At 36.0% G+C, this 24567-nt stretch overlaps 1 protein-coding gene across 1 annotated transcript; it reads left to right on the top strand.

Annotated features, from left to right (window-relative positions):
- Positions 1-12807: 12807 nt before the first annotated feature.
- Positions 12808-23393, top strand: LOC126974226 (uncharacterized). Its single transcript, XM_050821687.1, has 5 exons — positions 12808-13074; positions 17613-17710; positions 18863-18953; positions 22216-22293; positions 23229-23393. Exons 1-5 carry the CDS (start codon positions 12813-12815, stop codon positions 23321-23323), a joined length of 624 nt encoding a protein of 207 aa, XP_050677644.1. The 5' UTR covers positions 12808-12812; the 3' UTR covers positions 23324-23393.
- Positions 23394-24567: the final 1174 nt, after the last annotated feature.

Below are 24567 nucleotides of genomic sequence, written 5' to 3'. Positions count from 1 at the left end.
CATAACATATTTGTGTCCGTTAAACCGTTATCTAAAAAAACTTATATCACTACAACTTGTCTCTGTCCGCATTTTCTGTTCTCACATTTATAAAGAAATAAAAAAAAAACACACGCCTCGTCCTTCTTGCAGTGTTCTATTGTTTGTATATAAAATAATCACTCTGTAGATAAAGCAACAATACTTGTAGTGTTAATATTGAGGTTATTTGTAAGTTATTTAGTTTGTAATGTTGTTCATAAAATTTCTTAGCACCTAAATGTTTATACCTTTGTTTTGTTTTTTTTCTGTATAATTAATATTTGTATGTAGTTTTAAGTTGTTTCATTTTTCTTTAAACATAAGTAATTTAATTTAAGTAGTTAATTAAGTATTAAACTTTAATTTAAATAATATTATATGTCTTCCGACGACCTTATTGTACACGGTAAAACTCAAATGAGTTTATGTATGTACAATAATTGTGTTACCTATAATATGTAATTTGTTAATAAGAAATAAATAAATTAAATCAACACGAAAGCACTCGTCGGGACGTTACATAATTAAGTCGTTTTTAACCGAACTGCCAAGTGCCAGTATAAGTCTGACTCAGTATCAAAAGTGGTTTATTAACCGAACCTTACTCAGTATCAAAAGAGGTTTATTAACCGAACCTTAGGTAAAGTACAAAACTCACCCACACAACAAGCTGGAAGTTGACTCGAAGCCCTTCATAAATAGACTGGAAGTAATTGGCCTCACTGTATTTTGCACACTACAACGGAATGTAACCCCTACTGTTGTCTAGATTCGAGAACTTATGATTATAAGACAGAACTAAAATCTTCATCAACACATATTACATTGTGAAAAAAAAATCATCATTAAAACAATCATTAAAATAGCAACTCATTAATTAATTTAAGGTACATGTATTATGTGTATTATTTGAGGCAAGTTTTTCGATAAATTTAATTAATAATTCATACTTATATTTTAATTGTCGGGGACCCAGTGCTCTGTGAACGGCTGGATCACTTGGCGTTGCGTAGAGACGTCGCTTCATTGTGTGTCTTCTACCGCATTTATCACGGGGAGTGTTCCGAAGAGCTGTTTAAACTGATTCCTACCGCCGAATTCCACCTTCGCACGACACGCCACAAGTTAGGATATCATCCTCACCATCTGGATGTGTGGCGGTCCTCCACAGTGCGGTTTTCAAGGAGCTTTCTTCCACGTACTACAAAGCTGTGGAATGAGCTTCCTTGTGCGGTGTTTCATGGACGATACGACATGGGTACCTTCAAAAAAAGCGCGTACACCTTCCTTAAAGGCCGGCAACGCTCCTGTGATTCCTCTGGTGTTGCAAGAGATTGTGGGCAGCGGTGATCACTTAACAACAGGTGACCCGTACGCTCGTTTGTCCTCCTATTCCATAAAAAAAAATATCTTGAATTCCGAGATCTAGGGCTGAGCAAAACAATGATTTAAATTTTAAATAATATGGATATCGTTTTCCAAGGTTCTAAAATGAGCAGAGATTTCAGATAATTTTGAAAATCAAGATGGTTGCAGTTTAAAGTCATAATTTCAACAACATCCATATAATATATATAGGTAGTAGAGAATAAATAGGGTATGTATTTTTTTTTAAATCTTAGTTGGCTGCCTCGTTCAATTATAAATTTTAAAATAGGGTTCGAGTACAAATTTGGATTATTTTTGAGCTTCGTTATATTCAAATTTTCATTACATATTTGGATATCTTTTCCAAGGTTCTCGGGGTGGAAAACTTTTTCGTTAGGTTCGAGTACAACTAGTACTAATGCTAAATTGTGAAAGGTAAGCTTTGAATAGGTTAACGTAAAAGTGCACACGTAGGCTTTTAGAACATCATTAACGACTCCTACACGACGCTCAAAGGAGCTGAGTATGTGGAACCGCTTAATATGTTTACTTGCGGCGTGCCTGTTTATATCAGAGCACCTGTGTTCTACTTTGATGGAATGTTTGCATGAATGAAGTATATTTTTAGGAGTAAATCACGAAACGATAAGGTATTACCTTATATGAAATATTTCAAGTGCATTAGTAACATGATAGGTCCGCTGTTTTTACGCTGAAAAAAGGATGTGGACTTCTTTGGGGTTTGAAACTTTTTAAAGAAATGATGTTATCGTCGGTATATCATTGCACAAAGCGTCGAAACTACGTACCTACACGAAAATAAAAAAAAATAATCCATCCTCGATTACTCTCGAAGAAACGATATGATTAATTACGTGTTGCAAATATTCGCCTTATCGCGGCAATGTAGCTACAGTGGAATATATTAAAACTATTTTGAGTACAATTCTCTGTCGTTCTCAGACGTCTTGGTAACCATAGAAATATGAGCTGGCTTGAGGAAGTATCTCGCTCTCTAAGTTGGGGTTTCTCGTTTGAGTTTTAAAGAACCCGTATTCCAATAATAGCCCAGGCTTCAAGGAATGTGTTGTCGATTAGCGGTATTACTTCAAAGTGTACTTTTTGTGGTTAACACGCAAACTTGAGAGAAAATACAAAACAATTAGTTTTGATGGTTTACTTTTCCAGCAGTGTATGTTCGGATGGAACATTATTACCTACATCTTCACTACTCAACAAAGTTGAGGAGAATTATGCGCCTGTTTCGATGAGATGGCATTGAAAAAACCGTAAAGTTATAATGAAGAAGACTGTCAGGTCATCTTATTTTACCTGACTGTAATTTTCCTTTAATGGATAGGCTTACTGAATAGCTGAATTGCCCATATGGGCATATGCTAGGCGAATGAAATATAATATGGCTACAGCAGCTCGTAAATAAATTGGAAAAAATATTTGAGTATGTGAAATCCCAAGGATTGAAGAGAATTAAAAAGACAATTTGCCTAAAAAAAGGAAATAATACAAAAGCCCTCTTATTAAACTTGTTTTACCAAAAATTGTAATAATTTTATATATTTTTATAGCTATGCTGCACTGACCAACGTTGGTGTAAAATCGGATTATTAGTATTTTTGTATAAAAACAAACAAATTTTTTTAGTCTTTGAAATTCGCTGAACATATACGAGGATTCGGTAGATACTAATGTATTCGTACCCCATACCAAAACACCACTATTCATCTCAATCACACTAACACATCTACTCCCCAGATACATAATGTAACATAATTAATTTTGAAGTTATGTTTAACGGTATAATTTTATATAATACCAGCCGGTCCCGCCCGCTTCGCTGAGCGAATTTTAAAAGGAAATAAATTAAATTTTATTCATCTTATTACAAATACAAAAAAAACCTTGGATAAATTTCGCATTGAATGGTGGTAGTTTCATGTCACTACGATGAGTGGTTTAGGCGTGATTGAGCATCAAACAAAGATCATTTTCATTATATATATATATATATATATATATATATATATATATATATATATATATATATATATATAGATAACTGAGTAAACATAAAATGATTACGTTATTACTCGTATTATTACCATAGCAACATTAGTACTTGACTATACAAATGATTTAAGTTTTCTTTAGTGTTAATTCCGCCAATTTTTTTTTTGTGGGAGGTCGTGTTGGTGGGAACTATGTATTTTAATTTACTTGGAGAAATAAGTGACGAATTTTTGATGGACTCTTTTAATTATAAAGTAAAGTTTTTTAGTGGGGTCTGAGTTCAGACGTTCGAAATCGTCGGTTTGTATTATATCATTTACTTTCATCGTTCATAATTATTCATGTTGATATATTGGCGGAATTAACACCAAAGAAAACTTAAATCATTTGTATAATTATGGATTTCCGCAAAGTAACGCCTAATTCAATAAATTTTCTTATTACTTGACCTTAATAAAGCTAGATGGACGTTCACAACAGTGTCTTCTCATTGAGCTGTCAAGTCCCGAGCTAAACTACAGTGTGTTGTTGAGACTTTTATAACTTTGATAAATAGAGGCATTAGTAAGTTTCAAGTTAGCTGGCCGTTCCGAAGTTGACTAATTAAACTTTACGTAGACATTGTACATTTAAAATGCTTGTCTTAACATCCAACAGGAGATGCAAACGGCGAGTTTATAATTAATGAAATACACTATTCATGTTGATAATTATTTTCACCGAACTCTTGTAAAATTCTGACGATTTTATTATTCTTTTTTTTATATTTAGTAAATCGACTGCTAATGAAGGGTGAATGTTTCAGATACCTGATTAAGAACACATACATAATTATAAATATCCACACACACCGTAAATAGATAAAGGTATTATGCGAGTCCACTTTTACTTATATTATGCACTAAAGTAAAAGGCATTTTAATGGGCAGGGTGTATCAATAACTATAGGCTGAACGTCATGCTCGTCTCGTCCCTTATTTTCATAAAAAAGGGCAGGGCGTATCACTTACCAGCAGTTGGACTTCAATGTGGTCTCGTCACATTTTCATAATAAAAAACACATATATTATAATTCTATATAATATCTACTACCGACTTATGAAAAGTTTTAATAGATTCTAGTTTAGCCACGCTGATGATGCAACTCCCATTCTTCATCCACTCCTATCATCCCTCTCATGTAAGCTCTCTTATTCGATACTTCCACTCTCTTCCTGTCATGTTATGAAAACCACAATATCATCTCTAAGCGTCAAAACTTGCACTGAACGCCATCGTGTGTAAATAGTATGACTCAACAAGAGCACTGTCGAAATGCGTATAAAGAGCTGTGTTAAAAATATTTCTCCTCGCTCACAGTTAAATTCATAGTACGGGACTTAGATTAAGGATTGGTCTCCGCTACGCTCCAACTAGATACCGCACTACCTAAGAACAATAGCTTTTTTATTACGGCAATTATTAGACGCTTGTGTGCGTTACATATTGACAATGACATCTTTCAAAATTTGTTAAATACGCTTCGTGCTATTTTACATTTAAATTAATAAAAAAATACTTACTGATGATATGTGATCCCAGTGTCTCTTATTTCTTGTAGTATTATTTAAAAAAAAGTTTTACTACGCAACACAGAATTTTAGTTTCAATCATAAGCAAAGTTTAACAGAACATGTGGCACGTCAACGTCACACATTGTTCGAGTAGTACAAGTTGCCGCACTTTGCGATTACGACAGCTGTATCTGTCGGCAGCTGTCGGCGCACCTACAAAAATATATTTAATTGTTACCCGAAGGGTTTCGTCTCACTACATTTGGTAGATACCATGCTTTCAAACAATTCCGAATATTGTTACGGATCCATGTTTTTGAAGTTATTGCGAAATTGAATCTCCCGTAGAGAAATTTATTTTTCTGCTCTTCTGCTTTTATATGTAATTTATACAGCCACGATCAGTAATAATATATAATCATTGCACTGACACACTGACATATGTTTGACAGCAAATTTTTGTACTTCAGAGTGTACGTTCCTTCGCAGCCATTAGTATTATACGTCATAATTAGTTCTCTGGACGCTCGCGAGTGGCGCTTCAAATAGGCATAAAAGCACTTTGATAGCCGTCAGTCCAGTGGTATATAGTATTAGTATATACAGTAGAGGTCAGTGCTATCAGTACATACATTATTGAGTGTTAGAAAAAGTATTTACTCTATGGCCTTAAAAAGCATTGTTTACGGTACTTTAATGTCGCCAAAAAGCGCAGCTGTTTTGGTGCCACAGACAACTAAATCTAGGTTAGGTATGGTAGGTTCATAGATATAAAAGGTAATACGTAGTATAATAATAATATAATATTGACATACTTTTTACACAAATTATCTTGCCCCAAGCTAAGCATATATAGCCTGTGTTATGGGTTACAAGACAATGATATATTTAATACAATATACTTACTTAAACATACATAAATTCATATAAACATACATAAATACGTTTAGACATCCATGACTCGGAAACAAACATCCATATTTATCATATAAATGCTTGCACCTACCGGGATTCGGGACCCGGGACCTCTAGCTTAGGTAGTAGTAGGTACATACATAATATTTTCATGTTGAAATCATTAGACAAAACATTTTAATGTCAACTTAACAAAAAAACTTGATAATATAATTTGCCAAGATGCTGCTATATTATGTAATTTTCAATTTTTCCGCGTTGGCTGTATGCGTGCATCTTTGCCATTTCATGAAGGAAAAATGAAAACACTGAACACAGTTAAGTATGTAGAGTGTATACAATAAAATTTCCCGCCCATTTAAGAGGCAACTCGGAAACTTGTGATAATTGTTCCGCTCGTTTACACCAAGAAAGAAGTCAAAAACTTGTTTTATATAAAACTTGTAGAATACTTGTCAAAACAGAATTATTTGTTAACATGTATTGCAATTGTCTGAAACATTCTTGCGTTCACACTGTGTTGCCAACAAGTTTTTATACATGTATAAAACACATTTGAACTATATGTACAATATGTATATATACAAATATGTGAACGACATACAGATCTAAGACATGTTTGATACAGTCTTATACAATGACAGCGATCACACCAACATAAATCATATATGTTTTTAACAAGTATTGTTAATTTTATTGAAGTTTATGCATAATACTTATTAAAAACAAGTTTTATACTCTATCCATGGTGGATAAAGTTTAAAACATTTACCGGACAGACCGCTTTTTCTTTTAGGTGGAAAAGAAGAACATAAATGGAGTGGTCAAAGACATAAGCTTTATTAGCAATATTTATCTCGGCTTATATTAAGATATTCAATAATTTTATAATCGTCTCGCAAGCATGCATTAAATACATTTTACCTTTGATATCCGATACAAATACAAAGAAGAATATGAGTCACCAGTAGCTAGAAATCTCAAATAAACAGCTAAGTAACAAAAAAAAGCGCGTACGCCTTCCTTCAAGAACGGCAACGCTCCTGTGATTCCTCTAGTATTGCAAGAGAATGTGTGCGGCGGTGATCACGTATCACCAGGTGACCTGTGCGTACGCTCGTTTGTCCTTCTTTTCCATAAAAAAAATAATTGCTCTGCTAAATTGATGGCATCTCGATACTGTGAATTCTGCTATGAAAAGTATGGTGCAAATTTTTGAAGCAAATTCTCCAAATTTACTGGCCTCATTCTAACAAAATTTCTGAATCCACTTCTGTCTTCTATTCTTAAATCATTCAATAAGGAACGCCCCTTCTTGCTGTCGTCTTCTCAAAAATGAGCACGACCAGTACTTGCGTGGTTTCCTTGAACTTCCTTTATTCTGTATGATATACAAGTATACTGCACTCATGAAGCAAAATTACACAGTACCTTCACTTTCTTTTATCTGTACCAGTAGTCAATTGTGTTGTCAAATTCATTAAATTCTGCACTGACATGTCTCAAACAAGTTTAGCTACAAGCCTACAACAAGTATAAAACATGAGATCATAATATACATGTAGACAACTAATAGGTGACAAAAAATTTCATGAGACAAGTTTCATACAAATATTCTGAAAACATTGCATACAACTTGTATTTGTAATTTGCATGAAACTTGTCAAATACGTGTATGCAACGAGGGGTATTTTATTTTAAATTACCTAGGCGTAGTTTTATTTAAATTATTGTATGCGACACGTATAAAATACTAATACTTTTTTACATAACATGTATTATTATATATTTAATAAAGAATATTATTTAAACAGTTCCGTTTTGTTTTATGCAGAACATTAACTATGATCCCTAATTAAAAGAATAGAAAAAAAAACTGTGTTTTGTTAAGGCAAAGGCTATTTGAGGACACAACATAAAGGCAAGGTTAACGATAGAAAATACAAGTATGTTTTAGTGAGCGAGCCTCCCTTAGTCCACTCGAGCCGACTGTTGTTGACTGTTGAACGTGACGGCTCAGTTTCATTCACTGCACAGAAAACAAAGAACTCAAAGTGTCTAAAGAAGTGTTCACTTCAATAATTCTTTTTATCTGCGATCATTAGGTTACGGCCCTAACACTACTAACCATACATTTTTTATGGAAAAAGAGGTCAAACGAGCATACGGGTTACCTGATGTTAAGTGATCACCGCCGCCCACATTCTCTTGCAACACCAGAGGAATCACAGGAGCGTTGCCGGCAACCATGTCGTATCGTGCCGGGAACACAGTACAAGGAAGATCATTCCTTTTATAGCTTGTAGCTTTGTAGTACGTGGAAGAAAGCTCCTTGAAAACCGCACTGTGGAGGACCGCCACAGATCCAGATGGTGGGGATGATATACAAATGTGTGGCGTGTCGTGCGAAGGTGGACTTCGGAAGCAGGAATAAAACTGTCATAAAAAGGATTATTGTTTCAAAATTCAATTGAAATAATTAACCCATTGGTACTATTTTTTTATGAAAATAAGGGATGAGACGAGCAGGACGTTCAGCTGATGGTAATTGATACGCCCTACCCATTACAACTCAGGATTCTTGAAAACCCCAAAAATTCTGAGCGGCAATACAATTGCGCTCGTCACCTTGAAACATAAAATGTTAAGTGTCATTTGCCCACAAATTTCACTAGCTACGGCGCCCTTCAGACCGAAAGACAATGATGTTTACACATAACTGCTTCATGGCAGAAATAGGCGCCATTGTGATACCCATAATCTAGCCGGCTTCCTGAGCAAAAGAGCCTCCTAGTAAATCTGCTACTAACTGGTAAAATGTGAATTTAATGTCGGGATACTAATAAAGTGCCGGCCGCGATGGAGATCGTGGATCTGAACAAATCACTCGTAATCCGCAATCAGTTCTGTCCAATTCAGGATTTAAATCGAAATCCGGATAAAATTAGCGAATGGTTCCCGCCGCGGGGCCGCCACGTTAATAAATTGATATTGGTTGGAGCTCCGAGCTATTACTGACTGTTATAGCTATACCGTTGGAGTGAGTTGCTTCTTGATGACTTATGTTACAGCAGAAGCATTTCACTATATTCTTAATATTATATTTATTTTATTATTTATTTATTAGAGACTAGCTGATACCCGCGACTTCGTCCGCCTACACACATGACTAAGCACGTAGTACTTATAAAAATCTTTATTTCTTATGACAAAACTTAAGGTTTAACGTTTATAAAAATTTTATTTTAACTAAAATTAAGTTTATATTTTACCTGCTGAGAAAGTTGGAAAGATATAAAAATTCTAAATCTGATTTCTGAACGACGGACGGGGGGACACATCAGAGGAAAAACAAAAATGTTGTTTTTATTTAATTTCAAGCATTTTCATATTTATTCACCTTTTAAACCTTCTCTGGACTTCCACAAATAATTCAAGACTAAAATTAGCCAAATCGGTCCAGCCGTTCTCGAGTTTTAGCGAGACTAACGAACAGCATTTCATTTTTATATATACAGATTAGATTTGTCGTAAAAACGATTATCCGTTACCCCTTCACACAAAATTGAGGAAATGAGGCTTCATTCACGATCATTTTTCTGCTACAACCTACATATTTTTGTCTCATAAAATATACGTAAGGAAAGCAAATATAATATTTTCGAAGCATTTCACTATATTCTTAATATATTATTTATTTGTTTCATTAATATATATAATATATAAATCATTAAAAAAATTAAATACTTAATAAAACAATGTGTGCGTGTAATCTTTACGCGCGACTGACGTAAAACTTAATAATAATTAACTTTAACTTTAGCAACACCTAACAGATACATATTATTTATATACATAAGCCGTGTTACAAACTTACCACTAGTTTTTTTTTTTTTTTTTTCAAGAAAACACTGACGATATAACCACATGTTTTGAGCAAAGTTAGCATTTCATTCTTTACCTAGACAAAAAAAAACTTTATAATTTTATTGTTTTCACAAGTGAGATTTTGATTTGAGATTTTATTTACAAAAAATGATAAAGAGCTCATGAAAATGTTCCTGGGATTCCGCCATTTCATTTAATTGATTATTATTTTCATATTATATTCTATTTATAATTCATTATACCACTTGCCGTTTTCAAATTTGCACTCATTAAATAAAATAATTGAATATAATAAATTGAAGGTTAGATTAATAATTATCACAGCAATATGACGTTGAATATTAATAATATGGCTGTATGGGCTCAAAACCTTTGCCTGTCCTAATAATGGACGAAGAAACCAAAAACCGGACGGTACGGAAACGTGACTTCCGCTGCATTGTTGTCCAGTTACCTCGTAGTCGGGCCTAAAGAAGTTTTACTTCAAAAAATAATATCCATCAATGCTCAAAGGCTCCATTTGGAATCCCGAGTTAGATCCCATCCGCCGCGTACCAATTTGTGTTCGATTTTCCGAATTCATAATATTTACGTTTGTTAGACGTTGTTGCGATGAAAACATTCCTTCAATGTTAATCCCATGAATACAATCAGTTGATTTATTCGCTCTGGACTTGAACCCAGGGGTTTTAACGGGATGCGTATAACATCCCGGGAATGACCCATCCCTACTTCAATGAAACTATCGTTCCTACGTACGACATGTCGCCATTTTATTCTCGATGTAAAGTTATTTGATCAAATATAAAGTTATTTTTGAAATGGTTAAAAGATAAAACAAAAGAACCGCTGAATTCTTAATTTTCTTTCCAACGTCCGCCATTTGAAAGTAAAGCCGTGTAAATTCCACTACGCACACACCAAAATGAGCACAAACGAACGGAAATCGATATCGAATAACACCAATCGACTCTGTGACCTTTTAAAAATTATTTTCACGTAAATTTTTCGAAATGACTTTTCTTTTTCGAAACTTCTTTAGAGGCGGTAAGTACTTTGTTTTTGGTTGTAACGGTCGACTCGCAGATCATGCAACCAAGAGTTACCATGCTAAAAACACGGACGAGTAATAAAGTCGTTTTTTACTAGTCCGTAGCTAAAAAGAGCTTTTCTTTTTCATATTATATAATTATTTCTGTTGTCGTGTGCACAGAACTGTTTTAACCACAAGAGCAAATTTATCACGCACACATCTGTTATGATTTTTTGTTGAGTTCACGGAGCAGAGCTGGTCATGTTTGCTTAAATGGTTACTGCTCGTGGCAGCGTCGTGAGATGGGTCGTACCTTCCCTGTGCGAGGGAACCGATGGCTGGTCTATGCGTCATGCTCATGAACTGGCGCTGCTTGTGGTGGGTGGCCGATAATGTGTTCGGGGAGTTTTACTATTTAAATAGAATATATACTCTTTTAAGTTAAACTTTAAATATATAAATGTCACATACCTTTACTTATTAACAATGCATGTTGATTGATACATCCACTGCACATGTCACTCTTTGGAATTTTTTAGATAAACAATTGTTTTTCTTTTTTTTTTAACTTACACAAGTTTTACATGCTTTACATACATTGTATAAAATATAATTTAAAATACTGAAACTGTAAGTATAGATTAAAAAGAGTGACAAAGAGTTTCTTGCTACTTCTTCTCATTAAAGCTCAATTTTTCCGAAGTGGTGGTAAAATCTTAGACATTCACAAGTATCATGTTGGCATTATTATTACTCTAGGAACACCAGAGGAATTACAGGCCTGTTGTCGGCCCAACAATCACCAATAAATAGGATATCCCGTGTATTTGAAACAAATACTAATAAACGTAGAAACGTCACTAAAATAACAATAATAATGTGACAGAGGCACATAATTTAGATTCGCATTGAGAGTAAGCGAGATACACTACAATATCTACAATCCCTTTCGCGTATGCGATTTTTTTGTTTAGACTCAGTTCATCGGATTCCAACAATCAATGGTTGCCATTTTTACTATTTACTTTAAATTCTAACGGCCTTACAAAGAAACTTGGTGTAAAGTTATAACTGATGATAAACAAGGAAAATGTTTACAATATCGTTGACAGCACTGTCAATACAATGATAATTCTAAAGTTTTCCGAATGACAAGCTGCCTTGCAAATAAACGCGGGAAACGTTAAACGTCCGAACAAACCATTCGTAAGCAAAATGTCTATTTGTAAACATTTTACATATTCTTGGTTTATGCTTAGTTATAACTTTATGACAATTTTATTTGTAAGGCCGTAATTGTTTTAGTTCTGATTGTAAATACGTAATTGAGTGATTTGGTGTGAATTCTGTAATTTTTAAAATATGGGAAGTTGTCGTCTATTACGTTGTACGAATCGTCCAGAACGTAAACATGACTTGACATAACGCACGTCACAGACTATTGCTATCTCATTTAAATACGCTGACAGCGAATCAATCAGAAGATGATCGCTATCTTCTATCTACGCTAATCACTGACCTGCATAAATACCACTGGACAGGCAGCAAATTTGTGCCTACTTGAAGCGCCACCCGCGAGAGTCCACAGAACTAATTTTGTCGTATAATACAAATGGCTGCGAAGGAACGTACAATAATCTGAAGTATTTTTACATTTTGAATTAATTTCGTTCATTTTCCGTGTTATTTATACTTCAAGAATCAACGTAATAAAGTGCAAAATTTTTTTGGAAATAGTTTCCCACCATCTATGTTGTCCACTAGGTTCTCATCACTAGTTTTAGTACCGCAGACTATCGCTACATGGCCAACAGCGCCAAAATGGCGAATATCAAACAGGCACAAAAGCACTTTGAAAGCGCAAGTCCAGTGGTATATAGTAGAGGTCAGTGTCTAAGATAATTACCTAACTAAAGTTCTATAATAGGTATCAAAGAGTTCTCCTATCCTCTATGTTTTAGGTATTTGTCTTTGGTTTAGACAGCATTAAGACAACGTCATTAAACATGGCGGTATCCGGGACTGAAGAATACACAAAATCAATTGAAAATCCAGCCCGGAGTTCAAGTGTATCCACAAATGATCCGCTACATTTTGCTGTACACAAGCCTGGATACCATATCCAGAGCTGCTGTGGAATCTGCAACTTATTCCCTGGAGTGCTGTTAATCGCTTTCAGCCAAGTTCTTGTTGGATCTGTCCTGCTCACTCTCATCCTGACACATGGCAAGCAGTACGATGAGATACATCGGACGTCGTCGAGTCAAGGTAGGTTTGCTGTGAAAATCCAACATTATTTAATTCAATTCAAATCAAACTATACTTATTTTCTTTCACAATAAAAACATGGCATACACAGTTTATTAAACTCTATTAGGTTTTACCTATGAAATTGCCATTTTTTTTCATGTATTTTTTATTTGTATTAATCGAAGTAATCACTCATGCAACCAATGCTTCTTTGCCTGCATTCTTAAAGAGATCAGCTGGATTGGAGGCAACAAATTATTCAAAGACATTTTGTACTGCCTCTCGGGTATTGAAATTTTTCCCGCCAAGAAGTTATCCAAATTCTGGGAAAAGCAGTAGTCTTTCAATTTTTACTTAGGCAGTCCCACCTCTTATTAAGTAGTAATGTATATACTCTCTCTCCTCTTTTGGGAGCCATATTGATTGGAAAGAACATCAAACGCGGCAATAGTTTGACAGATGAATTTAATGTCAACTTTCATATTACTATCTACACACACACACACACACACACATACTCACGCCTTGTTCCCGTCGGGGTAGGCAGAGACAATAGAATGCCATTTGCTTCTATCCTTACAAACCTCACGCGCTTCCTCTACATTCATTACTCTTTTCATATATGCTCGCCGGTTGCGGGTGCTTCGGACCTCTCCTTTTCTCAAAACGTCCCCAATTTGATCGACGAATGTTCTACGAGGTCTCCCGCGACCGGCTTGCCCACACACACTTACCTTATATATTTGATGCGTCATTCTTTCTTCACTCATTCGCTCCACGTGTCCAAACCATTTAAGCATTCCTTTTTCAGTCCTTGTCACAACATCCTCTTTCAAACCACAGCGCGCTCGTATTACCGCATTCGGAATTCTATCAGTCAGTCTTACCTCACACATACTACGCAGTGATCGCATCTCAACTGCGTTAATTCTGCTTTTATGCTTCTTCTGCCATACCCAACTCTCACTTCCATACATTAACGTGGCGACAAGCACTCCATTATGTACAGCCATTCGCGCTTCTATTGGCACAGTCATACCGTTTATAAAGGCATGCAGCGCTCCATTCACACAATTTCCCGCAGTCACTCTCCTTTCAATATCACCTTCATATCTTCCGTCTCTTGTAAACATGCTACCCAAATATACGAATTCTGTAACTTGTTCTACCCTTTCATCTTCAATCGTCATAGTACACTCAGTCAACCTTTCATCCTTCTCAAATACCATCACTTTCGTCTTTCTTGCATTTACTTTCAAACCTCTCTCTTTAAAGCTCCCGTTCAAACAGTCAATCATTTGTTGCAACTCATTTACCGATGATGAAAAAATGACTTGATCATCGGCGTACAAGAGGCACTTAATACACAACCCTTCCATATTGATTCCACATTGCATTTCTCTCACATCATTCATGCATCTATCCATGAATAGGTTGAACAACCAAGGCGACGCTACACAACCCTGTCTGACATTTGGAGATATCAAACCAGCCCGTATAGGCACCATTAACACGAACACAGGCTTGAGAATCCCTGTACAGAGATTTCAGAGCCCTTATCAGAAAATTGTCCACCCCATACATAGATAAGACCTTCCATAATTCCTTTCTATTCACCCTATCATATAACTTTTCCAAGTCTATGAACGCGCAATATACTATCTGGTTTACTTGATCCGTACATCCCATTCCCTTCCGAAATCCCGCTTGCAAATCCCATACCTTGTCATTAGTCACATTCATTACTCTTTCAATCAATATTCTGGCATACACTTTTCCAACAACACTAAGAAGGCTGATCCCGCGATAATTTTGACATTCCTGCTGCGAGCCTTTACCTTTATAAATTGGGACAATCACTGCCTTCGTCCAATCGTCTGGAACTTGGCCCTGTTTCCAACATAAATTAAAAAGGCGATGCAGCAGGCTCACTATTAGTCCATCGCCAGCCTTCAACATTTCAGTCGTCACTCGATCATACCCAGCAGACTTTCCCGACCTCATACCTCTTAACGCTTTCATAATTTCATCCAAACCTATTTCATCATTCGGGTCCACAAACATATCTATTATCTCTTCTTGCTCTTTTTCACCTACATCTTTCTCGTATAAGCTCTCAAAATAATTCTTCCAGCACTCTAGTATCATACTTTCTTCATGTATGACCTCACCTTGTTCATTCCTAATCAGTTTCATAGATGAATTTATATTTGTTCCCCGCGCTTCTTTCACGAGTTTCCAAAACAGTTTTATATTATCTCGGAAACTTGCGCTGAATTGTTCCTTATATTTCACCTTTTTCTCATTCCTTTTCTTCTCTATACATTCTTTAACTTTCGCTTTCACGCATCTATATTTGTCCTTGATTTCTTTAACATTATCTTCATTAATACCGCCACTCGCTCTATTTGTTGCTTCTATTGCCAAGACATCCAGCCATGCTTTTTTCTTTTCCTCAACCATTCTTCTAGTTTCATCATCCCACCAGTCGGCATTTTGGCATTTCTTGCGCCTTCTTTTACTCACACCGCATACGTCATCAGCACATTTAATAATGTTGGGTTTAAATACCGACCATACATCATTCACACTTTCCTCATTAACATCACTCCAGCTTTTTTCTAGCCGTTCACTCAATTGCTTTTTATACATCTCTTTTACTTGCTGATCTTTCAATCTTTCCACTTTTATACGTTCTAATTCAGTAGTTGACCCTTTTGATCTGTGCCGCCGGCGCTTAAACAAACCACTTATTCTGCTAATTACCAAATGGTGATCTGTGCCGACATCTGGTCCACGATAAGCTCTAGTATACACTACTTTCATTTTTATTCTTTCATCGATTATCACAAGATCTATCATACTCCTTAACACAACATTGCCTTCCTTCTTTTGCCACGTGTACATATGTATCATCTTATGCTAAAACCACGTATTCATCACAGACAGACCCATCTCTACACATATATCTAACAAGTATACGCCGTTGTCATTCACACTCTTATCCCCAAACGTCCCAAGCACATTTTCATACCCATCACGCTTCACTCCAACCCTTGCATTGAAATCTCCAAGCATGACAATACGTTCATTCAACTTACGCAATAACAAAACCTCTCTCGTTTGTTCCCAAAATTCTTCTCTTACCGCCTTACTATGGGAAGAGTCCGGAGCGTATACACCTACCAAAAATAGAGGTGTCAGACCTACTTTCAATCGGACCCAGATAAGGCGGGGACTTACGCACTCATACTCTCGCATGCATTCTGACATTAGCTCTGAAAGAAGTATACCGACGCCTTTACTGCCATGTTCTTCATCTGGAACTCCCGACCATATTTCTGTGAACGGGCCGCGCGTCAGTATCTCTTTCCCTTTACGTTTTGTCTCATTCACACACAGCACATCTAATTTTCTTTCATTCATTAACTCGTAAATTTCATCCAGTTTCTCATTCATTCCTCCTCTAACATTCAAAGTCGCAAAACGGCATTCCGATGCCCACTTTACGCCCCGGCGAGAACAAATTGGACTTAGGTTTTGGCGTGACGTATGGCGAATATCGTCGCCGCCTACCGCTGTTAGGTTGCTCCCCCCAGAATACGAGGAGCAGCCTCGTCCTGCAGATACAGGAGATTCTTATTACTTTATATGGCAATACAACGTTTGCTGGTTCAACTAGTTGCAAATAAAAATGATAATACTTAGATTAAGGATTGGTCTCCGCTGCGCTCCAACTAGATACCGCGCTAACTAAGAACAATAGCTTTTTTATTACGGCAACTATTAGATGCTCGTGTGCGTGGCATCTTGACACTCAATGGCATCTTTCATATCTTGTAACATACGCTTCGTGTTATTTTACATTGAAATTAATAAAATACAAAATACTTACTGATGATATGTGATCCCAGTGTATTTCTTATTTCTTGTACTATTATTTTTACAAAGTTTTACTCCACAACCAGGCATTTAAGATTCAATTATCAGGAAAGTTTAACAGAACATGTGACACGTCAACGTCACACATTGTTCGAGACTGGCTCGAGAACGATTACTTGGGCGCAGTATTAGTTGCACAACTTTCCGACTTTTCCAGCTTTCTAGTTGGAGCGCAGCGGAGACCAATCCTTAATCTAAGTGATTTTCTCTCTCTTGATCTCTTGTGCAGGTTCCTTCTAGTGCAGTAATGACTCGAACTTTTTTTTTATGGAATAGGAGGACAAATGAGCGTACGGGTCACCTGGTGTTAAGTGATCACCGCCACCCACATTCTCTTGCAACACCAGAGGAATCACAAGAGCGTTGCCGGCCTTTAAGGAAGGTGTACGCGCTTTTTTTGAAGGTACCCATGTCGTATCGTGCCGGAAACACCGCACAGGGAAGCTCACTCCACAGCTTTGTAGTACGTGGAAGAAAGCTCCTTGAAAACCGCACTGTGGAGGACCGCCACACATCCAGATGGTGGGGATGATATCCTAACTTGAGGCGTGTCGTGCGAAGGTGGAATTCGGCGGCAGGCTACTCGAACTTGACCGTTTTTATTTTATTTTCAGTCATGAGCTTGGCCACAGGAGCAATTCTGAGCGGCATCACTGGAGCTGGCGTTCTTCTCATAATCGTGGCTCTCACGGAAAACTGTCGTGCGATGTTGGTTAGTTAGTGTGGGACACCAAGGAGGTCAGGGATTGCTTCCCACCTGGGACCCTTGAATGCTCGCTTGTCTTCCACAAGTCAAGCCGAGCAGTGGAAACTCACTTTCTCCGAATTATACAAACTAATTTGTACTAACTTGCGAGGAAAATTAAAATAAATTATTTTAATTTTAACTGATAAATTACAATTGCAGTCCCTTGTCAGAGACCTTGTCAAAGAGGTGTACTTCAAGAACTACCAGCGGGAGGCTCCTTTGCACAGGAAGCCGGCTAGATTGTGGGTACCACAACGGCGCCTATTTATGCCATGAAGTAGTAATTGTATAAGCATTACTGTGTTTCGGTCTGAAGGGTTCCCTAGCTAGTGAAATTACTGGGCAAAGAGACTTAACATCTTGTCTCAAGGTGACGAGCGCAATTGTAGTGCCGCTCAGAATTTTTGGGTTTTTCAAGAATCCTCAGCGGCACTGCATTGTAATGGGTAGGGCGTATCAATTTCCATCAGCTGAACGTCCTGCTCGTCTCCTCCCTTATTTTCATAAAAAAAAAGAACCGCAGTGTGGTCTGCGATGCAACATTTATTTTCTATTAATCCACCAAATGGCGCATTTGGAAACATGTACCAGAATCGTCTGGCTACCATCACACCTGCATAGTGGATTAGCACTTTCAGTTACTGTAGATACAAGGAAAATATGAGGGAACGATTATGTTACACCTCTTCAATCTCACAAAAAATTTCGACTGAAAATGATTTAACACACTGCAGAGATTTATTAGTTGATTAGCAGACCCAGCAAACGTTGTATTGTCATATAAAGTAATAAGAAAAAATCAATAATTAAATTAAAGTTTGTTTTGTACCTCCTGAGAAAGTTAGAAATATATAAAGATTCTAATTAGTTAATCATTTTAAACTATTCTTTCAATTTGATTTCTTAACGACAGGGTACACATCAATGGAAAAACAAAGTTGTTGTTTTTATTTGATTTCGAGCATTCTCATATTTATTCACCTTTTAAGCCCTCTCTGGACCTCCACAAATAATTCAAGACCAAAATTAGCCAAATCGGTATAGCCGTTCTCGAGTTTTAGCGAGACTAACGAACAGTAATTAATTTTTATATATATAGATGTTAATCTTTTGTAGGTGTACCTGCTTGTGGCATCGTTGATGTGGGTTTCTGTTCTCTCATTAGCTGTGGTAAAAATTGGAAGGGCTTGTGTACGATTCCAAGATGGTAAATATAGCACAAATAGTTTATATTTTTTACTATATCTTTTACGCTCACTCGAAAATCAATAATTTCGGTATAAAATGTATTTCACCATGTCCTTTACTGTGCCTGAGAGAGTGTGTGTATTCATCATGATAGGTTGTATAGGTAAGGAGTGAAAACTTAGAAAAAAATCTCATATTTGTATTTATTTTACAACCAAACATATAATTATGTTAACTTGATTGCTAATTAACGATAATGAGACTCGCTGCAGTAATCTGAAGATTCCCTGAAACTTTCATCAAAATCCATCCAACCGTTTTGGAGTCCTTGGAGAAGATGGATACTTACTTCTATCTATATATATAAAAATGAATTGCTGTTCGTTAGTCTCGCTAAAACTCGAGAACGGCTGGACCGAATTGGCTAATTTTGGTCTTGAATTATTTGTGGAAATCCAGGAAAGGTTTTAAATGTGAATAAATATGAAAATTGAATGAAATAAGAACAACAATTGTGTTTTTCCTTTGATGTGTCCCCCGTCATTCACAAATCAAATTGAAAGAATAGCTTAAAGTAAATAACTAATTAGAATCTTTATATCTTTCTTACTTTCTCAGGAGGTAAAAAACAAACATAATTTTAGCTACTTACCATTTATATGGCAATACAAAGTATGCTGGGTCAGCTAGTCTTAATATATCTTATATCTTTAAACGAGCAATTCTTGTATATATATATATATAATCTGAATCTCGGAAACGGCTCCAACGATTTTCATAAAATTAAGTATGCAGGGGATTTCGGGGGTGATAAATCGATCTAGCTAGGTTTCAATTTAAAAAAAATGGTTTTATCCATGTTTGAATGAGAAACAGCTACAATAACATTAGAATACAAAGGTAAATTTCGCCACTATATACAAGACTATTATAGCTCAGATGGGACATTGGGTGATCCGGAAAGCAGAAGACCCTGGTTCGAATCCAGATGTCCTATTAGTTTTTTTTTTGTTCAAGTTTTGTACATTCTTAAAAATCCGAGCAAGGCTCGGTCGTCCGGATGTTATATATAAATCCAGTGTGATGATGTTTGTTTCCAGTGAACTCCTTGACTAATGAACGGATTTAAATGGGGATAACTTCATGGAGTACAGTTCAGTCCATCTAGAGAGATAGGATAGTTTTTATTTCGATTTGGACAAATAAATATTTTTATTTCCATTATTTGTTTTGTATGGACATATTTTTGGATTTTTTGGATTTATGGAGAATTTATTGACGCACGGTTTGACAGTTCTGCTGTGAAATAATTTCAATATAACAACATTGATAACACCAGGGAGGGTGCATATTTTATGAAATAATTCTTGATGTTATGAAATGAATTGCGGTGTTTCCGGGACGATACGACATGGGTACCTTCAAAAAAAGCGCGTACACCTTCCTTAAAGGCCGGCAACGCTCCTGTGATTCCTCTGGTGTTGCAAGAGAGTGTGGGCGGCGGTGATCACTTAACAACAGGTGACCCGTACGCTCGATGTGCTCCTATTCCATAAAAAAAAATGTTATGAAATATTATTAACAAATTCATAAAAAAAAGTATTTTTGTTAATTATGTACAGAGCAACGTCTGTCGAATCACCTAGTTTTTATATATACGTATTAAGATTTATAATTATTTCATGTCAATCTACATATTGTTTGGTCTTTAATATTTTTATATCAGCCACCTGAAGAGCATGAGAATATATTCATGGAAAATGAGAGGAGACACGGGTCGCAACATGAAATCCCATGGTGACGCCATTGAATAACTTTGTTATAAACATAGAGTACCTCGAGACATTAGTTTGACGGTGCCCCAGGGATCATCACGCACTTCAAATAATCAAACATTACTTGGCTGATGATCAAATCTAACAAACTTTTAATATAATATAATCTAATGGCATGTTAACAACAAACTGATGTACGCAGACATAAAACTGGAAACCATTAAGCAAGAAATAGAAAAGTACAGTAAGAGCTACCAGTTTAGACTTAACAGTCATAGAAACAAACTTGCTTTTCAACTTCAGGGTCCTGGCAGCCTTAAATTCACTAGGCTGAAGCACCACTGCATTCAGGGACTAGCATTAAGATTTGTGGACAAGAATTGAGAGACTTTTCACTGGAAAAGCCTCTCCTAAACACAACGCCAAAATACAAACATTATCAGACAGCTTAATGGATCATTGTTGAAAGACAGATTGCCAAGACGCAGAATAAAAAAATCTAATGTAATAAGCTAATCACAAACTCAATTGTTAACCAAGAGAGAGATAGAGGCATCCATTTTGGTTTACTTTTTTTTTCATTTACTGCTCAAAAGAAGCACACAATAAAATTTCTACATCTAAATACCACGAAAAACCCTAAAGGGTTTATCTGGGTAAATTGTCGCTTGCGATTTCAGCGTTACATTACAATAATTATTATAATTAAATAATGATATTTTAATACACAAATAAGATTTGAAAAACAAAATTTTATGAACGATGCGGGATTCGAACCCACGACCTCCGGCGTTCCGTGCCGGTGCTCTAACCAACTACGCCAACCGTTCGAGTACCACCTCGTTCTAATATTCTGTTTGCTTTGTTCAACTCTCAGGTTGTGGCTTCATCTACATTCTACATCATAAAATTTTGTTTTTCAAATTTTATTTGTGTATTAATCCTAGAAGTGAGGGTTATCACTTTAAAAACATAACATGTTGATATTTTAATATATACATTAGTCTACACATAAATATGGTTGTTGTTCTGAGTATGTTTTTTTTAGTAAGCCTGTATTTCTTATTTTCCTTTCAATTTATATTTTTGCAGATTATCTGGCAAACCGGTTAAAATATTAGGTATTTTATTACTTAGCATACTTATGCCATAGATGTTTTTGGTCTTTGGAATGCAAAATCTCTTAGATTTTATTAAGGTTCTTAAATTGCTGGGCCTTTGATACTCTATTAAAAAGATGGTTCATTAACTGCTCGAAGAATTAAATATTTAAATTTATCACATACATTAATAATCTTGCAATGTTGAAATAACATACATTTATCATGTTAATAGTTATTAAGAATATTTTTATGAGCCAATTAATTCTGAATGTTAACAATTTCACAAATATGAGTTTTATTAGTTCTGCCATAACTGCTCAGGCCATATAGACCACAGGCCCATAGAATCTGCTACTTCTACTCATAGTACATAGCACATATGATATTTCCTTACTCCTTTCAGCGCCCAAGGTAAAGGATGAACAGCACAAGATTGACAATCTGGCGTGCACTTGTGGTCTCCTGACTTTTTTGGCAGCGGGTAAGTAGTCTTTCAACACCAAACATAAACATAAAATATTACTTATTAACATAAAAGTCATCGGCTATATTACATTAAAAAATAGGGATCCCTAATAAAAACCCAAACAAAAATTTGTCATAAAAAATCTGTCATCGCGTGCGCTGCGGAAGCTATTAATGATAGAACAAAAAATGTCCTACAGTATTATAGAACGTACCAATATCCACAAAAAAGTCAGCGACACCATATATCCAACTACTGTAGTTATGCCACTATTACTATAGGCCGACCGTTTATCTGAGTCCTCGCCTGCGGGGTACAGGGGCGCGGGGGTATTTCAACAAAGGGGACTGAGACAGGTGCGGGCGGCGGGCGAATTTTTGTAATCGCTCATTTCGATATATCTCGCTAAGCGCCGACAATTATAATCAAACCATATTATTCATACCTCTGTATCAATCCTTATTCCATAAAATGATATTTTAAAAAAGACCGTTTCATCACCTTCAAAATACTTTTTAAATTTTAAAATCAGACATTCCATTTAAAGGATAATATAACAAATTTAAAAATATCATCATCATTCATCATCATTTCAGTCGGAAGACGACCACTCTTGGGCAAAGACCTCCCCCAAAGATCAGAAAGATCGTCAATCTAAAGAAAATAATGCAATAATAAAATAATAACTTAGTGAAATAAAACTTTTATGTTAGCAACAATAAAACTATAGTCCGACTTAGTAGTCTTTCCATTACCATTAGATCGGTATCTAAGCGAGTGAAACCGCGGGATATTGCTAATATTTTACTATAGCTGGTGATTACTACAACTTAAACCACTGATGATCCGCTGGTGGTCAACACTCGCAGGCCACCACTCGACTGAGGAGCTCGTCTAAAAACAGCTTAAATTTATTGTTATCTAATTATTGTATATTTTTTATGTTTCAGTGATATATTTATTTTCATTTATGGTGGTCTTCAGCTTCTACCATTTCCGGTACGTTCGTCGTGCCATTTTGCTGCACGAAGCTCAGTGTGAATAGCCATTACACACACACACTTCATGAAATAATATTATAATTCAATTACTTATATATTAAATTATTAAAACAGTTCTGTTTTTTTCAAGCAACTTAAGCGACAAAACAGTAAAACTTGCCTGTGGGTGGCTCCTTTGCACAGGATGCCGGCTAGATTCTGGGTACAACAACGTCGCCTATTTCTGCCATGAAGTCGGTCTGAAGGGCGCCGTAGCTAGTGAAATTACTGAGCAAATGAGACCTCACATCATATGTCTCAAAGTGACGAGCGCAGCTGTAGTGCCGGTAGAAGTGAATTTTTGGGTTTTTCAAGAATCCTGAGCGGCACTGCATTGTAATGGACAAGGCGTTTCAATTACCATCAGCTGAACGTCCTGCTCGTCTCGTCCCGTATTTCCATTAAAGCAAAAAGTTATTTCTAATAGTAGTAGAAACTTAGCAATTGAATAACAACGGTGCAATGTGTAGGTACTAGACGCAGTGGAGGGCCACAATGCACCCTACTTTACCCCCAAGTGATACATAGTGCTTTAAGCTATATCTACAAGGAAAATAAATCAAATTATTGAAATTTCAGCAATTAAAATGCGAGCATCGAAATAATTTAGTTTAAGGTTTAAGATTTCAAACTTACAAACCGCTTCACCATTGGTCGAAACTAGATGTGACGTCAACGGTAACGTCGATGTATGGGAAGTAGTAGAATGTGCATCTTAATCACTCCTTTGAGGAGGATCACCAGCATCTAACATATTACTTCTTTTGGTAGCATTCTCTGAATGAGCTTAGATAACCAATATTTGCCTTTCAACTGCGAACATTCTTACAAGTGGTAGTGCCATATTGATTTCAGTCATGGATGTTTTGACCTGATTGCAGAAGGATCAACGTTTGACGGATATCAACACATGAGATGTAATCAGCCTTGTCTCAGTTGCAAGGGAGACAATTAGTAGAGGAGGTGTATTAATGATATCGGAGGAATATTTATTTATTATTGAGGAGGTATATAACACGGAAAACATCGATCTCCGATACTACCTAATCAATTTCGAATTATCGATGAAAAGTTAGAATCGTGTGCTAATAGTAAGATATACGTTATAGTGCTACAAGTGGCAAGATAATAGAACAGCTCTAACAGTGTAATGAATACAGAAAAATGAGTTTTTTGACAGAAATAAAAAAAGACAATAAAAAAATCAAACAGTCGGCTGCTTAAAAAGTAAATTAAATAAAAAAGTGAA

Source organism: Leptidea sinapis, chromosome 31 (assembly GCF_905404315.1).
Source record: "Leptidea sinapis chromosome 31, ilLepSina1.1, whole genome shotgun sequence".
Classification (NCBI taxonomy): Eukaryota; Metazoa; Arthropoda; class Insecta; order Lepidoptera; family Pieridae; genus Leptidea; species Leptidea sinapis.
This window is presented reverse-complemented; position numbering and strand designations above follow the sequence as displayed.